The sequence below is a fragment of the Perissodus microlepis genome, chromosome 9 (assembly GCF_051167445.1).
Source record: "Perissodus microlepis isolate ML-2025 ecotype Zambia chromosome 9, ASM5116744v1, whole genome shotgun sequence".
Lineage (NCBI taxonomy): Eukaryota > Metazoa > Chordata > Actinopteri > Cichliformes > Cichlidae > Perissodus > Perissodus microlepis.
In genome coordinates this window covers 30,527,231-30,549,286 of record NC_140469.1, presented here as the reverse complement: position 1 = coordinate 30,549,286, position 22,056 = coordinate 30,527,231, and the positions used below count along the sequence as shown (strand labels likewise).

General features: G+C 39.8%; 1 protein-coding gene across 3 annotated transcripts; it reads right to left on the bottom strand.

The window, feature by feature from the left end:
* Positions 1–1,261: 1,261 nt before the first annotated feature.
* On the bottom strand, positions 1,262–22,028 carry LOC146380818 (uncharacterized). 3 transcript variants are annotated; one of them, XM_084939846.1, is made up of 5 exons: positions 21,712–22,027; positions 10,419–10,556; positions 8,221–8,326; positions 5,541–6,305; positions 1,263–5,103 (listed from the first exon to the last, which is right to left on the bottom strand). In XM_084939846.1, exons 3-5 carry the CDS (start codon positions 8,236–8,238, stop codon positions 4,531–4,533), a joined length of 1,356 nt encoding a protein of 451 aa, XP_084795972.1. In that variant the 5' UTR covers positions 8,239–8,326; positions 10,419–10,556; positions 21,712–22,027; the 3' UTR covers positions 1,263–4,530. The 3 variants fall into 3 exon arrangements, with proteins under 3 accessions (XP_084795973.1, XP_084795972.1, XP_084795971.1); XM_084939847.1 differs by lacking the exon at positions 10,419–10,556 and having other exon boundaries at positions 1,262–5,100; positions 21,712–22,028; XM_084939845.1 differs by lacking the exon at positions 10,419–10,556.
* Positions 22,029–22,056: the final 28 nt, after the last annotated feature.

The following is a 22,056-nucleotide window of genomic DNA, read 5'->3' as shown; positions in this document are numbered from 1 at the left end:
GTGACACCCCATTGAAGAGCCATAGGCTGTGGATCTCTTAAGATCTCACTGTTGGGTTTGTAAGGCCATGTTACTCCTAAATTTCTATCTTGTTCAAAGAGAAGATATAAAACAAAGTTCTAAGCTAATCGACCTTAGTGTTCTCCTTTTTTTTTTAAAAAAAAGAATCAATAAGAGAATCGATAAAGAATCGAATCGTTAAACAGAATCGAAACTGGAATCGGAATCGTGAAAATCTTATCAATACCCATCCCTACCCGTGACATATTCGTAGATGACAGTTAGATTAGTCAGCCGGGAAACTGTGTTAACTCAGAGCTGACGATATCGTGGATATGCTGACCTCGCTCTGTGGTGTACAGGTCCGTTTACCCTCATGATTAATATTCACAATAAAAATATTAGCCGAACATCATGAAGTCTGTATGTGTTTCATACTGTCGAACAACCTTTGTACAGTTAAAGCCAACAGTTACTACATGATGGAAACACCAACGTTATTTCTTTTATGCGTTTATACACAGGTCACGCTGATTACTGAACAAAAACCCAAAGATAAGCTGTTAATCGAATTTATTTTCTCTCTCTCCTCCTTAAACATGTTTTTAATGTTAGTTATAATTCAGAATTGGCGACTGAAACACATACGACACATAAAAACATCGGGAAATAAAACCCCGATAAATATAACCTCAGTAAAAGAAGTCAGTGTCAGCGGGGGTTATTACAGCTGTGTGCCAGGGCCTGCGCTTTGTCGGTGGTAATAAAAGCTCGAATGCTTGCGAGGCGAGCGGGTCTATCCCACGCTTTGCCGTGAGACTGGGCAGACATCTCCGAAATCATCGAAGCACTTTTGCAAAGAGGCTGTATCTTGACAAACCGACCAGACATATGAAGATTAAACCACTACATTCTCGGCTAAAAAAATATTAAAACGGTATTTGGTGACACACAAACAGGGTTTTTCAAAGTTCAGTTCTGTTAGTTTCCACATGCCGGTTGTTGTGTGCTAAAAACAATGACCACCAGGCCAAAGCAATGGTTTTGACTCGATCAGCATTAACCCCGCCCCCTGAGTTTGATGGGTGAGGTTGACAGATAAATTTATTTCATGGTGAGACCTGAAGGAGTCAACTGTGCCAAAATGAATGAATTAAATACACCATTAAATAATTATTTAAATGTGTCAATAATTAATTAAATGAGTCATTAATTAATTAAATATGTCAATAATTAATTAAATGTGTCAATAATTAATTAATTACAAGTGTCGTAAATATTTATGTAATTAATTATTGCCACATTTAATTAATTATTTAATGGTGTATTTAATTCATTCATTATGGCAGTCATAGAGCCAAGGCTGACACAAATGTTTTTTATCTACTTTCAAATCCATTTATCACAAATGTAACAAATAAAGTGTTTAGAACGTTAGCACATACATGTAATTTTTTTATTTATCTTTTTATGTATCTATTATTAAATATCAACACTTCACCGAGTTCTTTTGATTCCTCAGAGGCATCCGATAAAAGACAAAACACTACTCAGTAAACCATTTAACACTTAATTTCACAATACTTCTAGAAGGCGCCCTGCAAGACACGTTGACACGGATCTCAAAATGGTGGAGTGCCCCTAACAGTTATATTACAGAAGCTCTGTCATTCTAGTCTAAACATCAGTGACTCAGTAACTTTCCACTAGAGATGGTCCACTCTTATCTGCATTTTCCCTGAGGTACCCCTGAGCAAGGTACCGTCCCTACACACTGCTCCCCGGGCGCTGCATTGGTGGCTGCCCACTGCTTCACTGGGTGAATGGGTTAAATGCAGAGGAGCAATTTCCCTATGGGGACTAACACATACACATTATTATTATTATTTATGGTAGTTCATTCAGTCTTTGAGAGTGCAGTACCTGAAACACACAGACAAAGTTAATTTAAAGACAAGAAATTTAATGAGCCAAGGCTGACACAAATGTGTTTTATCTACTTTCAAATCCATTTATAACAAATGTAACAAAGTGTTTAGAAAGTTAGCACATACATGTAATAAAAAAAAAACTTTTTATGTATCTATCTATAGAACGCTGCATGTTATATTCTTTTTTTTCTTTTTTCTTTTTTTTTGTGTCCCGTTTGGATCTTTAGCCATCAGAATTGTTGTCTTAAGGCCAAGAAAGATGCCAAGCGGATTTATTTTACCAAGTGGATCATCATGGCCTTGCCATATTGGTCCATTTGATTGACCTTTATTATAATTATGTATTTATTTTATTTTCGGTTGCTACAAACGGGACAGACGTGACTGGGGGATAGGACAGGGAGAAAGAATGAAAGAAAGAGAGGGAGAGAAAGAAAACCAAAGGGGAGAAGAGACGGTGAGAAGGGGGGGAAGAAAGGAAAAAACAAACAAACAAACAAACAAAACGCCTGGATCACCTGTATGGAGAAAAAAAACAGAAGAGAAAGCAAACAACAAAGAGCAACATAATAAAAACAGCACCATCACAATAAACTAGCTAGCAGTAGATAACAGTAGATACTAAATAATAAACGATATTGTGCAGCACGTTATATTCTAAGTCTGCCTGTTTTTTTTTGTTTTTTTTCAGAAACCCAACTGCAAAAAATGAAACTAAAGTATGTAATGCAAGGATGTAATCACTTTCAAGAGGGAGAATATCGACTTTAAGTGAGAATTATAAATCACTTAACATGATAAAGAGATTCTGCAGGTCATTAATCAATGTATAAAACCAAAATGTATATAGAATGTATTTTAAGTTACACAGGACATAAACACGGAAGCAAGATGTATAATTAGGATTATTCATAATACATATAAATTAATTAGTGCAATTTCTTTAACCATAAAGAATGACTAAATCCTTTAGGCCAATGTCACATCAATGCACTGAACTCACTATTTTATCCATCTAACAGAGCCTCCAAATGTTCTCACTGTAATTTCCCCCTCATGAATGAATTTATGTTTGCACTAATCTGAATGTTCGGGGCAAAATCAAAGGCATTTTACTTGCAGTACTCAAGCTGACTTACCTTTGTTATAATGATGGAGAATTCACAACGTGGAGGCTTTAAAATAGCTAAGTCTTGTACCCAGTCCTTGGTGGATGTGAGCCTCCAGACATATACGGTGGCCCTGAGGGGCCAAATGGACTGCAGCTTCAGAAAACACTTGCAAAAAGAAAAATGCTGCAAAAAGAAAAACACCTGCAAAAAGAAAAATGCCTGCAAAAAGAAAAACGCTGCAAAAAGAAAAACACCTGCAAAAAAAAAAAAAACACCTGCAAAAAGAAAAACACTGCAAAAAGAAAAATGCTGCAAAAGCACACAAAACACAACGGAAATGTTTCTGGGGAGACAATAACCCGACGGACCAGTTGCACGAACCAAAACGTGCTAACGCTGCTCAGGTTGCTAAGGCCAGACCGTCCCAAGATCCCAGACCTCACAAGCCTCTCACGTCCACACTTCTCATACGTAGATAGTACGTGAACTGCAAAATGGTAGAACTTGGCACCTCCGGCCCCAACTCATCTGTTCCCTTAACCAGGCTCACTAGAACCTCTCCAAGCTTTAAAGAGGTTGAGGTCATGTATCTGTGTGGATCCTCCCTTGTCCGACTGCATTACCTCTGTCAACATCCCCTACATGGAAAGCTTTCATGGGGATATAAGTCAGGTAAAAGGAGAGCCATCTTAATGACACTGAAAACTCTTAAACTCAATTTACCCTCCTGTAATCTAACTTCAGTTATTAATAAGCACACCGTTTGTTTGCAGTTTGGAAGGGTAAACTCATCCTTTCAGTATCTTAAACACACCCTCTGCAAACTACCTATCCACAGCAAAGTTCTGGGATGAAATTTCCGAATTTATTTTCATTGAAGATAATTTTTTACTGAGTTGCAGGAACCCTGTTCAGTGTGAGTGGAGAACAACCAAGTGTCCCCTGATGGCACTCCACATGTGCCATTAAAAACAGTTAATCTGAACCTGAAATCATGGCTCAAAATACTTGTTGTGAGACAATTTCTTTATTTTATTTTATTTTTTTTACACCAAACTATTTAATAAGTGTTTAATAAAACAAACTTTAGAGTTAATCAAATATAACTAAATCTTTAGTAGTATCAGGATTTCACAACACAAACGACAAACAGAAAACAGCTACAGAACATGTGGATCAACAGGACAGGAAATAAACTAAAGTAAAACTAAATACAAGAAAAAAACACATTCATTTTGAAATGGAATATCAAAGGTAACCAAAGAAAAACAAGAATTTGGTGTAGATATCTTTACTTCTATCTTCCTGAATGTACCATTCAGGATTATTCACTGTGAATCCAGAAAGCAGAGCTACCTCATCAGATCCAAGTGTGACATCTATGACACTCTTTACAGGAGACTCTAGCTGAACTCTGTGGAGCCTGATCTCAAGGTTTTTAAAGTCTGATCCTGAAACCAGAAGAGGATCTTTCTGTCTCTTCAGATTCATTGTGATCCAGTGACTTCAGGTCCGCTTGATGTTGATGTTTGCACAGAGCAAATAATGAAGTGAATGTTTTGGCACATTGGTAACTGTAAAACTGTGGGGACAGTGTGGGATTGTTTGTGTTCGGAGTATGAAATGAGACTCTTGAAGGTCTTGTCACACTGGTCACAGCTGATGTTCTCTTCCATGTGTCTGCGTTCATGAAGGTTACGATTACTTGATTGTGAGAAGCTTCTGTCACAGTGTCTGCACTTGTATGGTTTCTCTCCTGTGTGCACGCGTTTATGCTGTTTGAGATGACCTGCAGTGGTGAAGGATGACCCGCACTGATCACAGATGTGCTTTTTAACCCCACTGTGAATAAGCTCATGTATTTTTAATGTACTTGGTGTGGGGAAGCCTCTACCACATTCTTTGCAGTAGTTCATTTTATCTCCAGTATGTCTACGTTGATGTAATGTTAGGCACCACTGCTGACTGAAAGTTTTTCCACAAAGGTCACAGTGAAACTCTTTCCCACCACCACAGTGACGGCAGGGTTGAGAACTGGATCCATCTGTGTCGCTCTGCTTCTGAACAAAGACACAAAGACAGTGTAAGTCAGGGAATTCCTTCAACATTTTTATCCTGAATGTTGCCTGAAATAAAGAGCATCGCTGCCAACATCCAATTACATATTGTAACACTCAGCGTTCTGGGCGAAAATGACTCTTCGTTTGTAGGTAAACCACTTCATGTGAAGATTGTTGGTTAAATCGATGGATGCTCTACTCTGCATGTCACAAGATACTAACCCCAAGCTTCCCCAAGTGTGAATGTTAGATAGACAGCAAGGGGAGAAGCTTTTAAAACTTTACGGTTTTTTCCATCATCAGGAAAGATTCTGATTTGTCTCAAACTTGATTGAATATTCTGTACATGACTTTTCATGTCTCATTTAGCTTTGAAATTAAACTTAATTCACATAATACTTCAAAATAACTGCATCTGTAAAAATATAAATACATACCTCACAGTAACTGCACTTGTAGAGTTTCTTTCTGGTGTGGAGCTGTTGGTGTGATTTCAGGGAACGTGGCTCTTTAAAAGCCTTATCACAGAGGTCACATTTATAAGGTCTCTCCTCAGTGTGGGTAAACATGTGCTGCTTTAATTCTTTGTATACCACAAACACTTTGCCACACTGATCACAGCAGTAAACATCATTTTTGGTGTGAATGCGTACGTGATTATTTCGGCTGAGTAGCCAGCGGAAGGTTTTTCCACAAATGTCGCAGCTGTACGGCTTAATTCCAGTGTGGACAACTTGATGAAGTTGTAAGTTTTCACTGCAAGCAAAAGTTTTGCCACACTTATCACAGCTGTACGGTTTAAAGCCACTGTGGATGCGTTGGTGTCTATATAAGTGTCCAACCGCCTTAAAAGACTTTCCACACAGCTCACAGCTGTGTGCTTTAATTCCACTGTGGCTGAGCTGATGTGATTTTAAGCCTTGAGGTTGGGCAAAAGACTTTCCACACAGCTCACAGCTGTATGCTTTAATTCCACTGTGGATGAGTTTGTGTGTTTTTAAACTTCCAGCCTGAGTAAAAGACTTTCCACACAGCTCACAGCTGTACGCTTTAATTCCACTGTGGATGAGTTTGTGTGCTTTTAAGTGTCCAGCCCCAGTAAAATCCTTCCCACACTCATCACAGCTGTACTTTTTCCGTCCAGTTCTTCTGTGAGGTTTGTCGGCCTCCTGAGAGCGCTGACTTCTCGCTCCATGTTGGTCCTGCAGTGACAGAGATACAAACAGAGGCAGTGAGTGAAATGCAGTCGTGGAACAAACTGAAACTCCATTAGTGGAATCAAAGATGTCAACAAACAAGTTCTAGGTGTGTTGCCACCACATTTTGTTGGTAGTTTCACATTACAATGACGTGCTACAATGAGAATTGGAATGAAAATAACATAACTGAAGAAATATTGATCGCTGGAGAAAATCTTTCATTTCATGAAAAATGGGGAGTCCAACTGATGATGTTGTTGTTTCAATGTGTGCTGAAAATATGATCGTTGTGTTTTCTTATAACTTTGTGGTTTTTGTTTGTGAATGTGGATTCTTTATGTATGGAGGAGCCCAGGATGGAAAAGCTGCTGTTATCTCGTGTCAACACTTTCAGCACAAGAACACTGAATAAGGGAGCTCCCCAAGGGTTTATGTTGAGCCCCCCACTTTCTCATCATGTTTGCGGACGACACAGCTATGGTAGGACACTTTAACAATGGTAAATGGCCTGTATTTGTATAGCGCTTTACTTAGTCCCCATGGACCCCAAAGCACTTTACACTACATTCAGTCATCCACCCATTCACACACTGGTGATGGCAAGCTACATTGTAGCACATTGTACACAGCTGCTCTGGGGCGCACTGACAGAGGCGAGGCTGCTGGACACTGGCGCCACCGGGCCCTCTGACCACCACCAGTAGGCAATGGGTGACGTGTCTTGCCCAAGGACACAACGTCCGAGACTGTCCGAGCCGGGGCTCAAACTGGCAACCTTCCGATTACAAGATGAACTGCCAACTCTTGACCCACGATCGCCCGACAACAATGATCAGACTTATTACAGGGGTGAAGCTAAACATCTGGATGAGTGGTACAATGTGGTATAATGTTGAGCAATGATAAGAAAATGAAATATCGCGATAGAACGCGCATGCGCAGTGCCTTTGTTTTCATACGCACATGGCGGCGACGGAGAATAAGAAGGGCGAAAGTGGATCGTTAAATGAAACAGATGACCCAGAATTGGTTTGTCAAAATGCTGCAACTTCAGTGGTGTGGAACTGGTTTAGCTTTCGTCCGTCAGATACACAACAAAGCACTATTTTTGGTAGCGCATGCTAGCGGGCCGTCGTTATTACCGTGTTGTTTGGGAAAAAAAGGCACACTTAAAATCAATCCTTTTATTTTTTCTGAAAATCGACAGTGCCCCTTATAATCTCGTGTGCCTTATGTATGAATTCTGGTTGTGCTTACTGACCTCCAACCGATTTTATGTACACGGCGCTCGAAAATCTGTCAAATATGTTTTAGTACGACTTTGCTAAGCTACGAAGCCGTTGGAGCATTACGGCTGTCGTAGGCAGGCGCCTCACGGAGTGATACGTACTGTGCTTCAACATAATAGCAACGTGTTACATCATTATACATCAATGAAAATAATGGAATGAAAATTTGCAGAGCTTTGCTGTTTGAACTGAGCAGCTGTGATAAATGTAGTATTGTAGGAAAACTGAATGCATGAGTGGTCTGTGTGTGTCTGTGTGTGTGTGTGTGTGTGACCTCATTTTAAGTTTTGTGGATATTATACATAGTGATGCTCAGGATATGTCAGCCCATTTCTACTGGAAATGCCCTTTGGTTAAACTTTCAGCAAGGAATTTGCATTTGCACTGTTAAATTTGTATATAGCTTTTAATGCACATAAAAAATAGCTGCTTGTTTAAGTGAAAATAAATAGATTTTTTTGCGCTAGTAAAGTTGTGGAGTTGTATTTTGTCTTGCAGAAATTATATCGTCAGTTATATCGTTATCTCAAATTTTCTAATACATACCATGACATATTTTTTTGGCCATATCGCCCTGCCCTACTGTGCACACAGTTTCAATAACAGTGTAACTGAGATATTTTTCTCACCTTTTGTGTTGAAGTCATTGTTTCCTCTGTAGTGGCTGAGATGAGTCCAAATGGCTGAAACTGTTCCTCTGCTGCTCCACCAGACTCTTCTCCTCCTGTGACTCAGCTGGGACACAATAAGTATAGATATGTATTTTATCACTGGCAAGAAGAAGCAGAGCAAATAAACATTACTACACTCATCAGTAACAATACCTATGAAGCAGGGGTGGAGCCGAACCGGAATACAGTATTCGGAAAGGCACACAAAAAAACAAAAACAAAAATAAATAATTATTTTTTTTACGAATATTTATTTCGAACAAATACTTAAAAAAATATTCATATTTGGGAACAAGAGAAAACTTTATATGAAACAGCTGAGTTTCCTTGAGAGACTGCAGAACAGTACTGGATGAGTGAGTGACGTGTGAAAGAGGTGACTGACACAGGCTGCTCCACACAGCAACAGAGACGGCTCGGCTGAGCGAAAAAACACTGAACTGCATCACTATTTTTGTTCAATAGATTTTTTTGGACCTTAACTGTGTTCTGGAGGCAGTTTATAGGTTTCGCGAAGATCGGGAGATTATTTCATTACGCTGCATTATTGACGTCTGCATTCGGGTGCTCTTATGTTCACTCTGTTTACGTAGCTCTGTTAGCTTGGTAATTTAGACAACAGGCTGTTGACAGAGTAACGATAAAGTTCGGTAAAAAGGTTAAAACAATGATTGTGTCGAATTGTATGCACTTGTGCGAGCTATATGGTACATTTAGGTTACGTAGGTTATGTAGGTTATAGGCCAGTTAACTTAGCTATGCTAAGGTTAACCTTAGTTGTTGGTTTAACCATGGTTGAGGCAATGGCTGTTGTTATTTTCTTTTCAGTGACGTTACATGTTCATTGCTGGATTTATGGAAAAGAAATCAACTAATACTGCCTATCCATAGTTGCTATAATGGATATAATTAAAGAATACTTACACTATAACATTAATTACAAGCATAACGCAAAAAAATTATTTTTATGCCCAGCTTGAATTTTACTCAAATACAAATACAAATACTTTTCCCCCCTCAATAAATACAAATACAGATACCGGCTGCTTTGCACATCTCTACTATGAAACTTCAAAGTGAAAGAAGCAACTACAAAAAGAAAGTCATCAGCTGCCTACAAGAACTTGAAAGGGAAAAAGCCACTGAGCGCCCTGCATACCACCACCTTTACCCGGTGGATGCTGCACCCTGTATATATGGACTTCCATAGATACACAAAGAAGGAGTCCCACTCAGACTCATTGGTAGCAGCATAAACTCAGCCACCTACAACATTGTCCAGCACATTACTACCATCCTAGTACCCTTTGTGGGGAACACACCCCACACCTACATAAAAAGCTCCACTGACTTTAACAACAATGTCCACAAACTTACACTTGATTCAGATAAAACCACAGTGAGGCAGTGGACACTGTTGAAAAACGACTAGATCAAGAAAAGCTCCTTACAAAACAGAACCAGCTTCACCCTGATTTAATCGAATTGAATTAAATTTGCACACTGTTAGATCAAATAATCTATTTATATAGCATGTTCAGACAACTCCAAGTTGAAAACCAAGTGTTGTATGCCTGACATGATAAAAAATGATACACTGAATTAGGTTAAAAAATAAAATAATAATGAGAATTAAATTAAAATAATCACATCAGCACATCAGATTAAATTAAACTGTAAAATCAGGGTCACACTGTGTCAAGATGTGTTTTAAAAATGGACAAGGGTCCTCTCTAATGTTCAGGGTCAGGCTATTCCATGTTTGGAGCAGCAAAAGAGAAGGTCCTGTCCGCTATGAGCTTCTTCTTGGACCTGGGTACTGTTAGAGAATTGTGGATTAATATGTTTGTTATTGTGCAGGAAGGCCAACATGATTAGATCTTAATCAAGAATGCTCACCTCTGTTTTCTACACACTGGTTCGTTAAATGGTTACGCCATATATTGGGGGTGACTGTCGGTAAAAGATCAAAGCCATTTGAGGTGTACCAAAAAATGTGACACGCAAGCACGCACGCACACACCTCACATGTTCACATATGAGTGTCTTATCTGTCACATAATTAATGAGATGTTTGTGTAGCTACTGTTGTTTATAATAGAACTGTGAGGGGAGTTTAGAAATCACATTTAGCTGAGATCATGTGAAGGACTTACCCCCTTGCAGCAAGTAAAAATACAAAAAGCGCTGTGGTCTTGCTTCATACACAAGTGATTGGTCTCTGAGTCAGCGGGGTGTAAGTGTTAAACCCAGCAGGTACATCCAGGAGCAGCTTGTCCATTGACCTGAGAAATCTGGGGTGTGAGTAACATGGTCAAATTCTTTTACGGCCCATTTCCAAGCTTTTCCAGCACATTACCAAAAAGAGAATGCATGTTTCACTTCACATCACCTCTCGGTAAGACCATGTGAAAAAGTTGATTTAAACACCTTTGCTCACCCTCTGTTACACACACCACACAAAATACTGCTTTTTCTTCATTTACCTTAAAAATGAAGATGTGCAAATGTGAACGAATCATCTTGTACGAGATATTCATCTCCTGTTTAAAAAATACCACAAAATAATACACAGTAAGGCCAAATTAAGTCTTCTCGTCAGATACCGATGCTTCTTTCTTGTATGTCAAAAAATAGGAGACGGATGTTTGGTTTTTTTAAAGTTCATTCCCAATAAAAGTAACTGTAAGATGTTTAACTATATTGCTGTCTGTATTATTGTTGAAGTATTAAAAATTTCAATTATAAAAGTGTTTGCGCTAATAACATCATGTACAGTAAGACAGGCATAGAGAACAGCACTTACTGGGAGAGGCTTTGAACAGATGACACACTCCAGGGCTCGCACAATTTCAAAATCTCTGGTAGCCCTTGGGGCAGGCACTCAGTTTTTAGTAGCCCAAAATAAATTTAAGTAGCCCAAATAAAAACGAGAGCAATTTATTGATGTTTTGTTTCCTGTTTTGTTTCTGTTACAATATTATACATTAAAGTATAATATTGTAACGGAAACAAAACATTAATAAAAAATTGTTAAAACACAAATCACAACAATGAATCAGTCTGTGTCAGACCCTGAATCTGAAATTTCCACTGAAGTCACGGGTACGAGGTAAGTGGAAGCAAGATCGAGGCCATTTGCTTTTTGAAGTTTGCAAAGACTCCTAAATTTTGCCAGTGGTAGTTCACTCTTTGCAACATAGTAGCTGTTCCAAACAGATTTTTCAGCCAATTGACGGGTAAATGAGCTGATGGGCCTACAATAATAAAGAGTACACTACACTGTATAAATAGGGGTGGCTGTAGCTCCGGTGGTAGAGAAGGTCAGCTACTAACCTACTAACTGTGAATGTGTATGAATGTTAGACAGTAAGAACTAAACAGTTTAGAAAAAAGTGCTTGTGTGAATGGGTGTGATTGGGTGAATGAATTAGTTGTATTAAGCGCTTTGAGTGATCAGATAGAGTAGAGAAGTGCTATATAAGAACCAGTCCATTTACCATTTACCACATAATTCTGTTGTAAAATATGTTGGCTGTGTGGAAGTTCATGTGCTACTGAGAACGTAAGAAGCACTAACATCAGTGTTAGCATGTGTTTGTGGTATTAATTTACCCTCAATCCCTAACAATACTGGGGATGTATATGATCTCATATTTTGTGTTTTCTTTTATGTTATAACTGTCATCTTTGAACAAAGGATGGAGACTCAGATGAAGAGAGGATGATAGTGAAAGTAAAAATAGAATAATAGTGTGAAATTGTTTTTTTCCCTGATTGTTTAGGGATACAGATTGTGAATTATTTTAGTATGCAATAGTGTTGATATGTTCACTAGTTAGAAAAGAAATCTCCATACGTTTTATGTGATTCTTGTGGTATCACAAAGGGTAGAATTGTGGAAACAGATTTATTTTGTCATGTATTAATCACATATTTTAATAATATCACTTTAGTATAGCAAGAGCACTTCTGTCACTTAGTTGTATGCATGTGCACTAGGGCTGGGCTATATCATACCGTTCACGGTAATACCGGTGTACCGGTCTGCGGTAGAGTATCACTTCCTGTTCCTGAGTAGCTTATTTGCTTAGCAATTTAATTAACAACTTTTAAATACATTCTTCTTTCATAGTATAATCTTCACGTGCTTCATCCGAAGCACACTTTCTGTGTACTCACTACCTAATTTATAGCCAAAGTATTCACTCACTGTCTCTGTACTGTTTCGCTAGCTTAGCTTAGCTCGTAGCCGACTCGTTAGCACCATGGCTACTTCACCTGTCCCTCCTGCACTTTCTTGCTCATTGTGTCAGATGTTTAGTTACTCCTCGGCCTCCTTTAGCAGTAATGATATCTGTAACAAATGTAGCATATTTGCAGCTCTGGAGGCCAGGATTACTGAATTGGAGACTCGGCTTCGCACCCTTCATTCACCCGTAGCTAGCCAGGCCCCTGTAGCTGGTGCAGCCGAAGATAGCGTAGGCCCCGCTAGCTGTTCCCCGGCAGACCCCAAGCAGCTGGGGAAAGAGGGCGGCTGGGTCACGGTGAGGAGGAAGCATAGTCCTAAACAGAAGCCCCAGGTACACCACCAACCCGTTCATGTGTCTAACCGTTTTTCCCCACTCGGTGACACACCCGCCGAGGGTCAAACTCTGGTAATTGGTGATTCTGTTCTCAGACATGTGAAGCTAGAGACACCGGCAACCATAGTCAATTGTCTTCCAGGGGCCAGAGCAGGCGACATTGAAGGAAATTTAAAACTGCTGGCTAAGGGTAAACGTAAATTCAGTAAAATCATAATTCACGTCGGCAGTAATGACACCCGGTTACGCCAATCGGAGGTCACTAAAATCAATATTGAATCGATGTGCAACTTTGCTAAAACAATGTCGGACTCTGTAGTTTTCTCTGGTCCCCTCCCCAATCAGACCAGGAGTGACATGTTTAGCCGCATGTTCTCCTTAAATTGCTGGCTGTCTGAGTGGTGTCCCAGAAACGATGTGGGCTTCATAGATAATTGGCAAACCTTCTGGAGGAAACCTGGTCTTGTTAGGAGAGACGGCATCCATCCCACTTTGGATGGAGCAGCTCTCATTTCTAGAAATATGGACAAATTTATTAAACCCCCCAAAATATGACTATCCAGAGTTGGGACCAGGAAGCAGAGTTGCAGTCTTACACGCCTCTCTGCAGCTTCTCTCCTCCTGCTACCCCCCCAAAAACCCATCTCCATAGAGACTGTGTCAGCTTCCAAAAAGACAAAAAACAAACTAAAAACAAGCAACAAACAACTTAAACATAAACAATTACAAAGAAAGAACAGTACAGTATCCACATCTGAACCAAAGAGTAAAACAGTGAAATGTGGATTATTAAATATTAGGTCTCTCTCCTCCAAGTCTCTGTTAGTACATGACTTAATAATTGATCAACAAATTGATTTACTCTGCCTTACAGAAACCTGGTTGCAGCAGGATGATTATGTTAGTTTAAATGAATCAACACCCCCGAGTCATTCTAACTACCAGAAACCTCGAAGCACAGGCCGAGGGGGCGGTGTGGCAGCAATTTTTCACACCAGCCTATTAATTAATGAAAGACCAAGACAGACTTTTAATTCATTTGAAAGCCTGATGCTTAACATTGTCCACCCCAGCTGTGAAACTCAGAAACCAGTCTTACTTGTTATCATCTATCGTCCACCTGGGCCTTACACAGAGTTTCTGTCTGATTTCTCAGACTTTATATCTAATTTAGTTCTGAGCTCAAATAAAATAATTATTGTGGGTGATTTTAACATCCATGTAGATGCTAAAAATGACAGCCTCAACATGGCATTTAGTCTGTTATTAGACTCAATTGGCTTCTCTCAAAATGTAAAAGAACCCACCCACCACTTTAATCACACTCTAGATCTTGTTTTAACATATGGCATAGAAACTGAACATTTAACAGTGTTTCCTGAAAACCCTCTCCTGTCTGATCATTTCCTGATAACATTTACATTTACAATAATTGATTACACAGCAGTGGAGAGTAGATTTTATCAAAGTAGATGTCTTTCCGAAAGCGCTGTAACTAAGTTTAAGAATATAATCCACCCACTGTTATCATCTTCAATGCCCTGTACCAACACAGAGCAGAGCAGCTATCTGAACGCTACCCCAACAGAGGTCGATTATCTTGTTAATAATTTCACCTCCTCACTACGTACGACTCTGGATACTGTAGCTCCAGTGAAAACTAAGGTCTCTAATCAGAAGTACCTGACTCCGTGGTATAATTCTCAAACACGTACCCTAAAGCAGATGACTCGTAATCTGGAGAGGAAATGGCGTGTCACAAATTTAGAGGATCATCATTTAGCCTGGAGAAATAGTTTGCTGCTTTATAAGAAAGCCCTCCGCAAAGCCAGAACATCTTACTATTCATCACTGATTGAAGAAAATAAGAACAACCCCAGGTTTCTCTTCAGCACTGTAGCCAGGCTGACAAAGAGTCAGAGCTCTGTTGAGCCAACCATCCCTTTAACGTTAACTAGTAATGACTTCATGAACTTCTTCACAAATAAAATTTTTATCATTAGAGAAAAAATTACCAGTAATCATCCCACAGATGTAATATTATCTACAGCTACTCTTAGTACCATTGATGTTAAGTTAGACTCTTTTTCTCCAATTGATCTTTCTGAGTTAACTTCAATAATTACTTCCTCCAAACCATCAACGTGTCTTTTAGACCCCATTCCTACAAAACTGCTCAAAGAAGTCCTGCCATTGATTAATTCTTCGATCTTAAATATGATCAACCTATCTCTAATGGTCGGCTATGTACCACAGGCCTTCAAGCTGGCTGTGGTTAAACCTTTACTCAAAAAGCCATCTCTAGACCCAGCAGTCTTAGCTAATTATAGGCCAATCTCCAACCTTCCTTTCATATCAAAAATCCTTGAAAGAGTAGTTGTCAAACAGCTAACAGATCATCTGCAGAGGAATGGTTTATTTGAAGAGTTTCAGTCAGGTTTCAGAGCTCATCACAGCACAGAAACAGCTTTAGTGAAGGTTACAAATGATCTTCTTATGGCCTCTGACAGTGGACTCATCTCTGTGCTTGTCCTGCTAGACCTCAGTGCAGCGTTCGATACTGTTGACCATAATATCCTATTAGAGCGATTAGAACATGCTGTAGGTATTACAGGTACTGCACTGCAGTGGTTTGTATCATATCTATCTAATAGACTCCAATTTGTGCATGTAAATGGAGAGTCCTCTTCACACACTGAGGTTAATTATGGAGTTCCACAGGGTTCAGTGCTAGGACCAATTCTGTTTACATTATACATGCTTCCCTTAGGCAGCATCATTAGAAGACATAGCATACATTTTCACTGCTATGCAGATGACACCCAGCTCTATCTGTCCATGAAGCCAGATAACACACACCAATTAGTTAAACTGCAGGAATGTCTTAAAGACATAAAGACCTGGATGGCCGCTAACTTTCTGCTTCTTAATTCAGATAAAACTGAGGTTATTGTACTCGGCCCTGAAAATCTTAGAAATATGGTATCTAACCAGATTCATACTCTGGATGGCATTACCTTGGCCTCCAGTAACGCTGTGAGGAACCTTGGAGTCATTTTTGACCAGGACATGTCCTTCAACGCACATATTAAACAAATATGTAAGACTGCTTTCTTCCATTTGCGCAACATCTCTAAAATTAGAAATATCCTGTCTCAGAGTGACGCTGAAAAACTAGTTCATGCATTTATTACTTCCAGGCTGGACTACTGTAATTCATTATTATCAGGATGTCCAAAAAACTCACTGAAAAGCCTTCAGCTAATCCAAAATGCTGCAGCAAGAGTACTGACAGGGACTAGAAGGAGAGAGCATATTTCTCCTGTTTTGGCTTCCCTTCATTGGCTTCCTGTTAAGTCCAGAATTGAATTCAAAATCCTGCTCCTCACATACAAGGTCTTAAATAATCAGGCCCCATCTTATCTTAATGACCTTGTAGTACCATATCACCCTATTAGAGCACTTCGCTCTCGCTCTGCAGGCCTACTTGTTGTTCCTAGAGTATTTAAAAGTAGAATGGGAGGCAGAGCCTTCAGTTTTCAGGCCCCTCTTCTGTGGAACCAGCTTCCAGTTTGGATTCGGGAGACAGAAACTATCTCTACTTTTAAGATTAGGCTTAAAACTTTCCTTTTTGCTAAAGCATATAGTTAGGGCTGGACCAGGTGACCCTGAATCCTCCCTTAGTTATGCTGCAATAGACGTAGGCTGCCGGGGGATTCCCAAGATGCATTGAGTTTTTCCTTTCCAGTCACCTTTCTCACTCACTATGTATTAATAGACCTCTCTGCATTGAATCATATCTGTTATTAACCTCTGTCTCTCTTCCACAGCATGTCTTTTATCCTGTCTTCCTTCTCTCACCCCAACCGGTCGCAGCAGATGGCCGCCCCTCCCTGAGCCTGGTTCTGCCGGAGGTTTCTTCCTGTTAAAAGGGAGTTTTTCCTTCCCACTGTCGCCAAAGTGCTTGCTCATAGGGGGTCATATGATTGTTGGGTTTTTCTCTGTATCTATGAAGCGCCTTGAGGCGACTTTTGTTGTGATTTGGCGCTATATAAATAAAATTGAATTGAATTGAATTGAATTAATTTTGGGCAACGATAGGAAAATGAAATATCGCGATAGAATATGGGTAAAACGCACATGCGCAGTGACTTTGTTTACATACGCACATGGCGGTAACGCAGAATGAGAAGAGCGAAAGCGGATCGTTAACTGAAACGGATGAACCAGAATCGGTTTGTAAAAATGCTACAAAGTCAGTGGTGTGGAACTGGTTTAGCTTTCGTCTGTCAGATACACAACAAAGCACTATTTTTGGTAGAGCATGCTAGCGGGCCGTCGTTATTACCGTGTTGTTTGGAAAATACGGCACACTTAAAATCAATCCTTTGATTTTTCTGAAAATCGACAGAGCCCCTTATAATCCCGTGTGCCTTATGTATGAACTCTGGTTGTGTTTACTGACCTCAAAACAATTTTATGTGCACGGCGCTCGAACATCTGTCAAATGTTTCAGTACGACTTTGCTAAGCTACGAAGCCGCACCGCTTGATGGATTGTCGGAGCATTACGGCTATCGTAGGCAGGAGCCTCACGGAGTGATGCGTACTGTGCTTCAACATAATATTACTGTGTTGTGTGTGTATAACCTCTTTTTAAGTTTTGTGGATATTATACATGGTTATGCTGAGGATATGTCGGCCAATTTCCACTGGAAATGCCTTTTGGTTAAACTGTCAGCGAGGAATTTGCATTTGCACTGTTAAATTTTTATATAACTTTAATGCACATAAAAAACAGCTGCTTGTTAAAGTGAAAATACATTGATGGGTTTTTTTGCACTAATAAAGTTGTGGAGTTGTAAAGCATTTTGTCTAGTGTCAGTTATATCGTTATCGCAAATTTTCAAATGTATATCGTGATAAATATTTTTGGTCATATCGCCCTGCTCTAATGTGCACTACAGATGGGCCTTATGCTCTACACACACACAGTGAGGCTATTGTAATGGGAGATGTTTAACAGATAGTAGGACTTCCTTATCAGGGATGTAAATAACTTAAGTGACAGCCAAGCAGAGCACCTTCTTCCACATGTTTGCTGGGTCCCCCACATGGCTTGTGGCAAACTGCAAACGGGACTTCTTATGGTTTTCTGTTAACAATGGCTTTCTTATTGCCACGCTTCCATAAAGGTCAACTTTGTGCAGTGCACGACTAATAGTTGTCCTATGGACAGATTCCCCCACCTGAGCTGTAGATCTCTGCAGCTCGTCCAGAGTCACCATGGGCCTCTTGGCTGCATTTCTGATCAGCGCTCTCCTTGTTCGGCCTGTGAGTTTAGGTGGACGGCCTTGTTTTGGTAGGTTTACAGTTGTGCCATACTCCTTCCATTTCTGAATGATCGCTTGAACAGTGCTCCGTGGGATGTTCAAGGCTTGGGAAATCTTTTTGTAGCCTAAGCCTGCTTTAAATTTCTCAAAAACTTTATCCCTGACCTGTCTGGTGTGTTCTTTGGACTTCATGGTGTTGTTGCTCCCAATATTCTCTTAGACAACCTCTGAGGCCGTCACAGAGCAGCTGCATTTGTACTGACATTAGATTACACACTGATGCACTCTATTCAGTCATTAGCACTCATCGGGCAACGTCTGTGGGCAACTGACTGCACTCAGACCAAAGGGGGCTGAAAAATTACACCGTTTTTCAGTTATTTATTTGTGAAAAATGTTTGGAATCATGTATGATTTTCGTTCCACTTCTCACGTGTGCACCACTTTGTCTTGGTCTTTCACGTGGAATTCCAATAAAATTGATTCATGTTTGTGGCTGTAATGTGACAAAATGTGGAAAAGTTCAAGGGGCCAAATACGTTTGCAAGCCACTGTATTGAGATGTTTAGTTCAAAGCCTTTGAGGCACTTTTAATTTTTTAATTTATATATATCTTCAGATATTTTAAGTTCAAATCTCAGCTCAGGGAAGCACATTAAGCACAAGAACTTTTTCAGTAGCGTACTGTAAGGCACACTTAAAATCCTTAAATTTTCTCAAAAGTGCGCCTTATGTGTGAATATTATGTGGTACACGGCGCTTAAAAATCTGTCAAAATGTTTTAGTACGACTTTGGTAAGCCACAAAGCTGCACCGCTTGATGGATTGTCGGAGCATTACGGCTACCACAGTCAGGATCCTCGCGGAGTGATACGTACTGTGCTTCAACATAATAATACTCTGTTGTGTGTGTATAAGGCCCCCAAAATGGCACCTTTTAAGAGACTCTGCTTATGAAGCAAACTCTATCAGTCACCCAGGAGAACATGGAAATAGAGCAGCTGCAAGAGAATTGAACATTAATGAATCAATGGTATGGAAGTGGAGGAAGCAAGAAGAATAAGTTGAAAAAAGTTTCACTTATCAACCAGAATTCATACATAAGGGACACTTTTGAGAAAATTAAAGAATTTTAAGTCTGCCTTATACTCCAAAAAATACACCATTGAAGAAGTTCTTGTGCTTAAAGTGCTTCACTGAGCTGAAATTTAAACATCTCAAGATATATAAAATAAAAAGGAACTATAAATTAAAAATGCCATAAAGGCTTGGAATTGATCATCTCAATATCCATACCTGGGGCATGGACATCTTAGAGGTTCCGCCCTTGACTATCTCTGATTGGTTTAGATCACAATATGGGCAGTATGTTGTCTGTCATTGACCACAGACGACCTTTTTACTTGGACGACCAAGGATTAGTCACACCATTGAGAAATTAGATCGAATATGCAACCAATTAGTTTCTAGAGCCCTGGCTAATCCCCACGGCTAGCAATAAGATGCCCTCAGTCGACACATTAGTGGTGTACGATAATGCATGTTTTGGTATCGATCCGATAACAAGTAGATACGGGCCAGTATCGTCGATACCGATACTTTCAATAAATAAGGTGGATGTGTCAATGAATTGCTAAATCCTGATTAATTTTCATGACCTTAAGTGCTTTTTGTGATGTTTCCTTCTTTATTATTAAATAGTTAAAACCCAAGACATAATTAGTCTTTACTTTAACAAAAATTAAATGGTTCGGTTGAGTGTTTTGGGCCTCTAAAACTAATGTTTCAAGGTATGTGGGGTGTGCATGTGCTAGGCCAACTCTGGCCAAATGACCATTTTTCCTATCATAATCTAATAGAGATTGAAATTTTTCATATGAAAACAGTCACACAGCGATAAAGAGAAACATAATGACAAGAAGCTGTTGTATTATTAACTGCAATAGCCGGTCGCATGACAGCTACGGGAAGCCGACGGGTAAAGAGATCGGTTTTTATCGGATTACGTCGTGGAAGAGAAATTGTTCAAGCCATGTTTCTGAAGTAACAAAGAGCCGACGGATGGCCTGGATTGCAGCCATTCGAAGACCAAATATAACTTTTCAGAACACTCAAGCTCACGTGTTAGTCTGCTCCAAGCATTTCCACAAAGGTAAGTCTTCTGTTGTAGTTATTAAGTAATTTATCATAACATAATCGTTGATGTAGGTTACGTCTAGGTTAAGTCTTACATTTATTTTGAATTGAATTCGTTGCGCTATGCTGCTTTGTTCACTGTGGCTTTACGGGCTAATGTTTGTTGTGTTTTGTAGGAAAACCAGCCTACAAAATGCTGGAATGTGATCCAGACTGGGCCCCTCTATCAGCCTGGTCATACTGAGTTTAAAGCTGCTACTACAGCCAGATTTGATCGGTTAAGAGAGAGAGAGCGAGATCAAAGAAGCCACGAAAAGTCAAGCATATATGTGCCCAAGTGTTGTACTGAAGCAATCAAGTGATGAATAACTGTTTTCCAGTAAGTTGTTTTGATATGTTTTTTTTGTTGCATTGTTGATTTGTTCTTCACCGAAGCAGCTAATAAAGCACAATGGAATACAATTTTGCCTCTTTCTTATAAGATTCTATAATAAATTGACCGAATTACGAAACACCTATTTTATTTTTATTAGATCTGAAAATGTTGTGTAATACTACAACCTGAAACAACAATTAGATTGCGTTGGCCTGTACAGGAGATAAAGGAAAAAAAATGTAACAACAGCTGTGAAATGGAATAGTCCAAATCACCAAAGTAAACTGGACCTGGGCTTGTTGCAGGGATCTGAAGTTACTAAACATTTTGTGAGTGTATGAACTCACACTTAGGACCATATAATAGTAAATATGTGCGTGATGAAAGTCAGGCAGCACGCTAACGTCCTTACTCCACTCTGTATGCTCGTATGGGTCTGACCCTTTCACTCCTATGATTTTTTTCCTCATACTTGTTTTTTTGCCTTTTCGGAAACTATCTTCGTACGGACCTTGTACATGACTGTTTTTGGGGCAAATAAAATGCAAGTAGGGATTAAAACCGCGGAATTAATGATTACCGGTGTTTTGAGTTTGTTGCCACCCGTACCCACAATGCAATGCGCGGAAGTAACGTGGTACAGCTAGCTTAGCATGTATGCTGCAGTTGCAGGAACACTTCAAAAACGAAGAACAACAGGGTGGTTACAGATATGATTAACCTAACCTAACAAATGAAAAATAAAACAAAGCAGCCTTTTAAACAACCCTGTCTCGTTGAGCGTAAAGAATTTACGCAGTGCAGCTAAAGGTTCCAACTTTCTGCGAGCAAACGCTCAACTTCTCCCAGCGTGCTGAGCTAATGATTAGTTGGTGTTTTTCTCCAAACACTCTCTCACTCTTCTCTCGACGTGTTCACAATAAACTGTGAACAGACACCGAGGAGAGCAGCAGAAGACCTCATTCAGGAGCTAAACTCAACATGAACTGAACTCACAGTAAAGTTAGCTCGGTGCTTACCTTTAGATGAGCCCACAAACCGAGAGAAACTCCGCGATGAAGCTGGAACTCTTTCCAAACACAGGAAACAGATCAGGGTGCCGAAACCCACGTGGTTCACGCTGATCTCAGCTACGATCCAGGAGACGAGGGTGGGCAGATCGATGCAGATATCGATCAGGACGTTGGTAGTGGTATATGATCGATACTTTAGTTTGTTTCTCTCCTCTAAGTTCACTACTTTACTCCTGTTTCGTGAAAAAGCAGCTCTCTCTGCTCGACTCCTCTCCTGCACACACTTTGCTCCGCCCCCTTCTTCCTGCTTTGACGTTGTTTGTTGCAGTTCGGTCACGTGACACAGCTGTA

Excerpts from the sequence above, each read along its gene's own strand:
- LOC146380818 (XM_084939846.1), bottom strand. Across the intron at positions 5,104-5,540 it reads ACAAGTGCAGTTACTGTGAG|AAGCAGAGCGACACAGATGG; the intron begins GTATGTATTTAT and ends GTCTTTGTTCAG.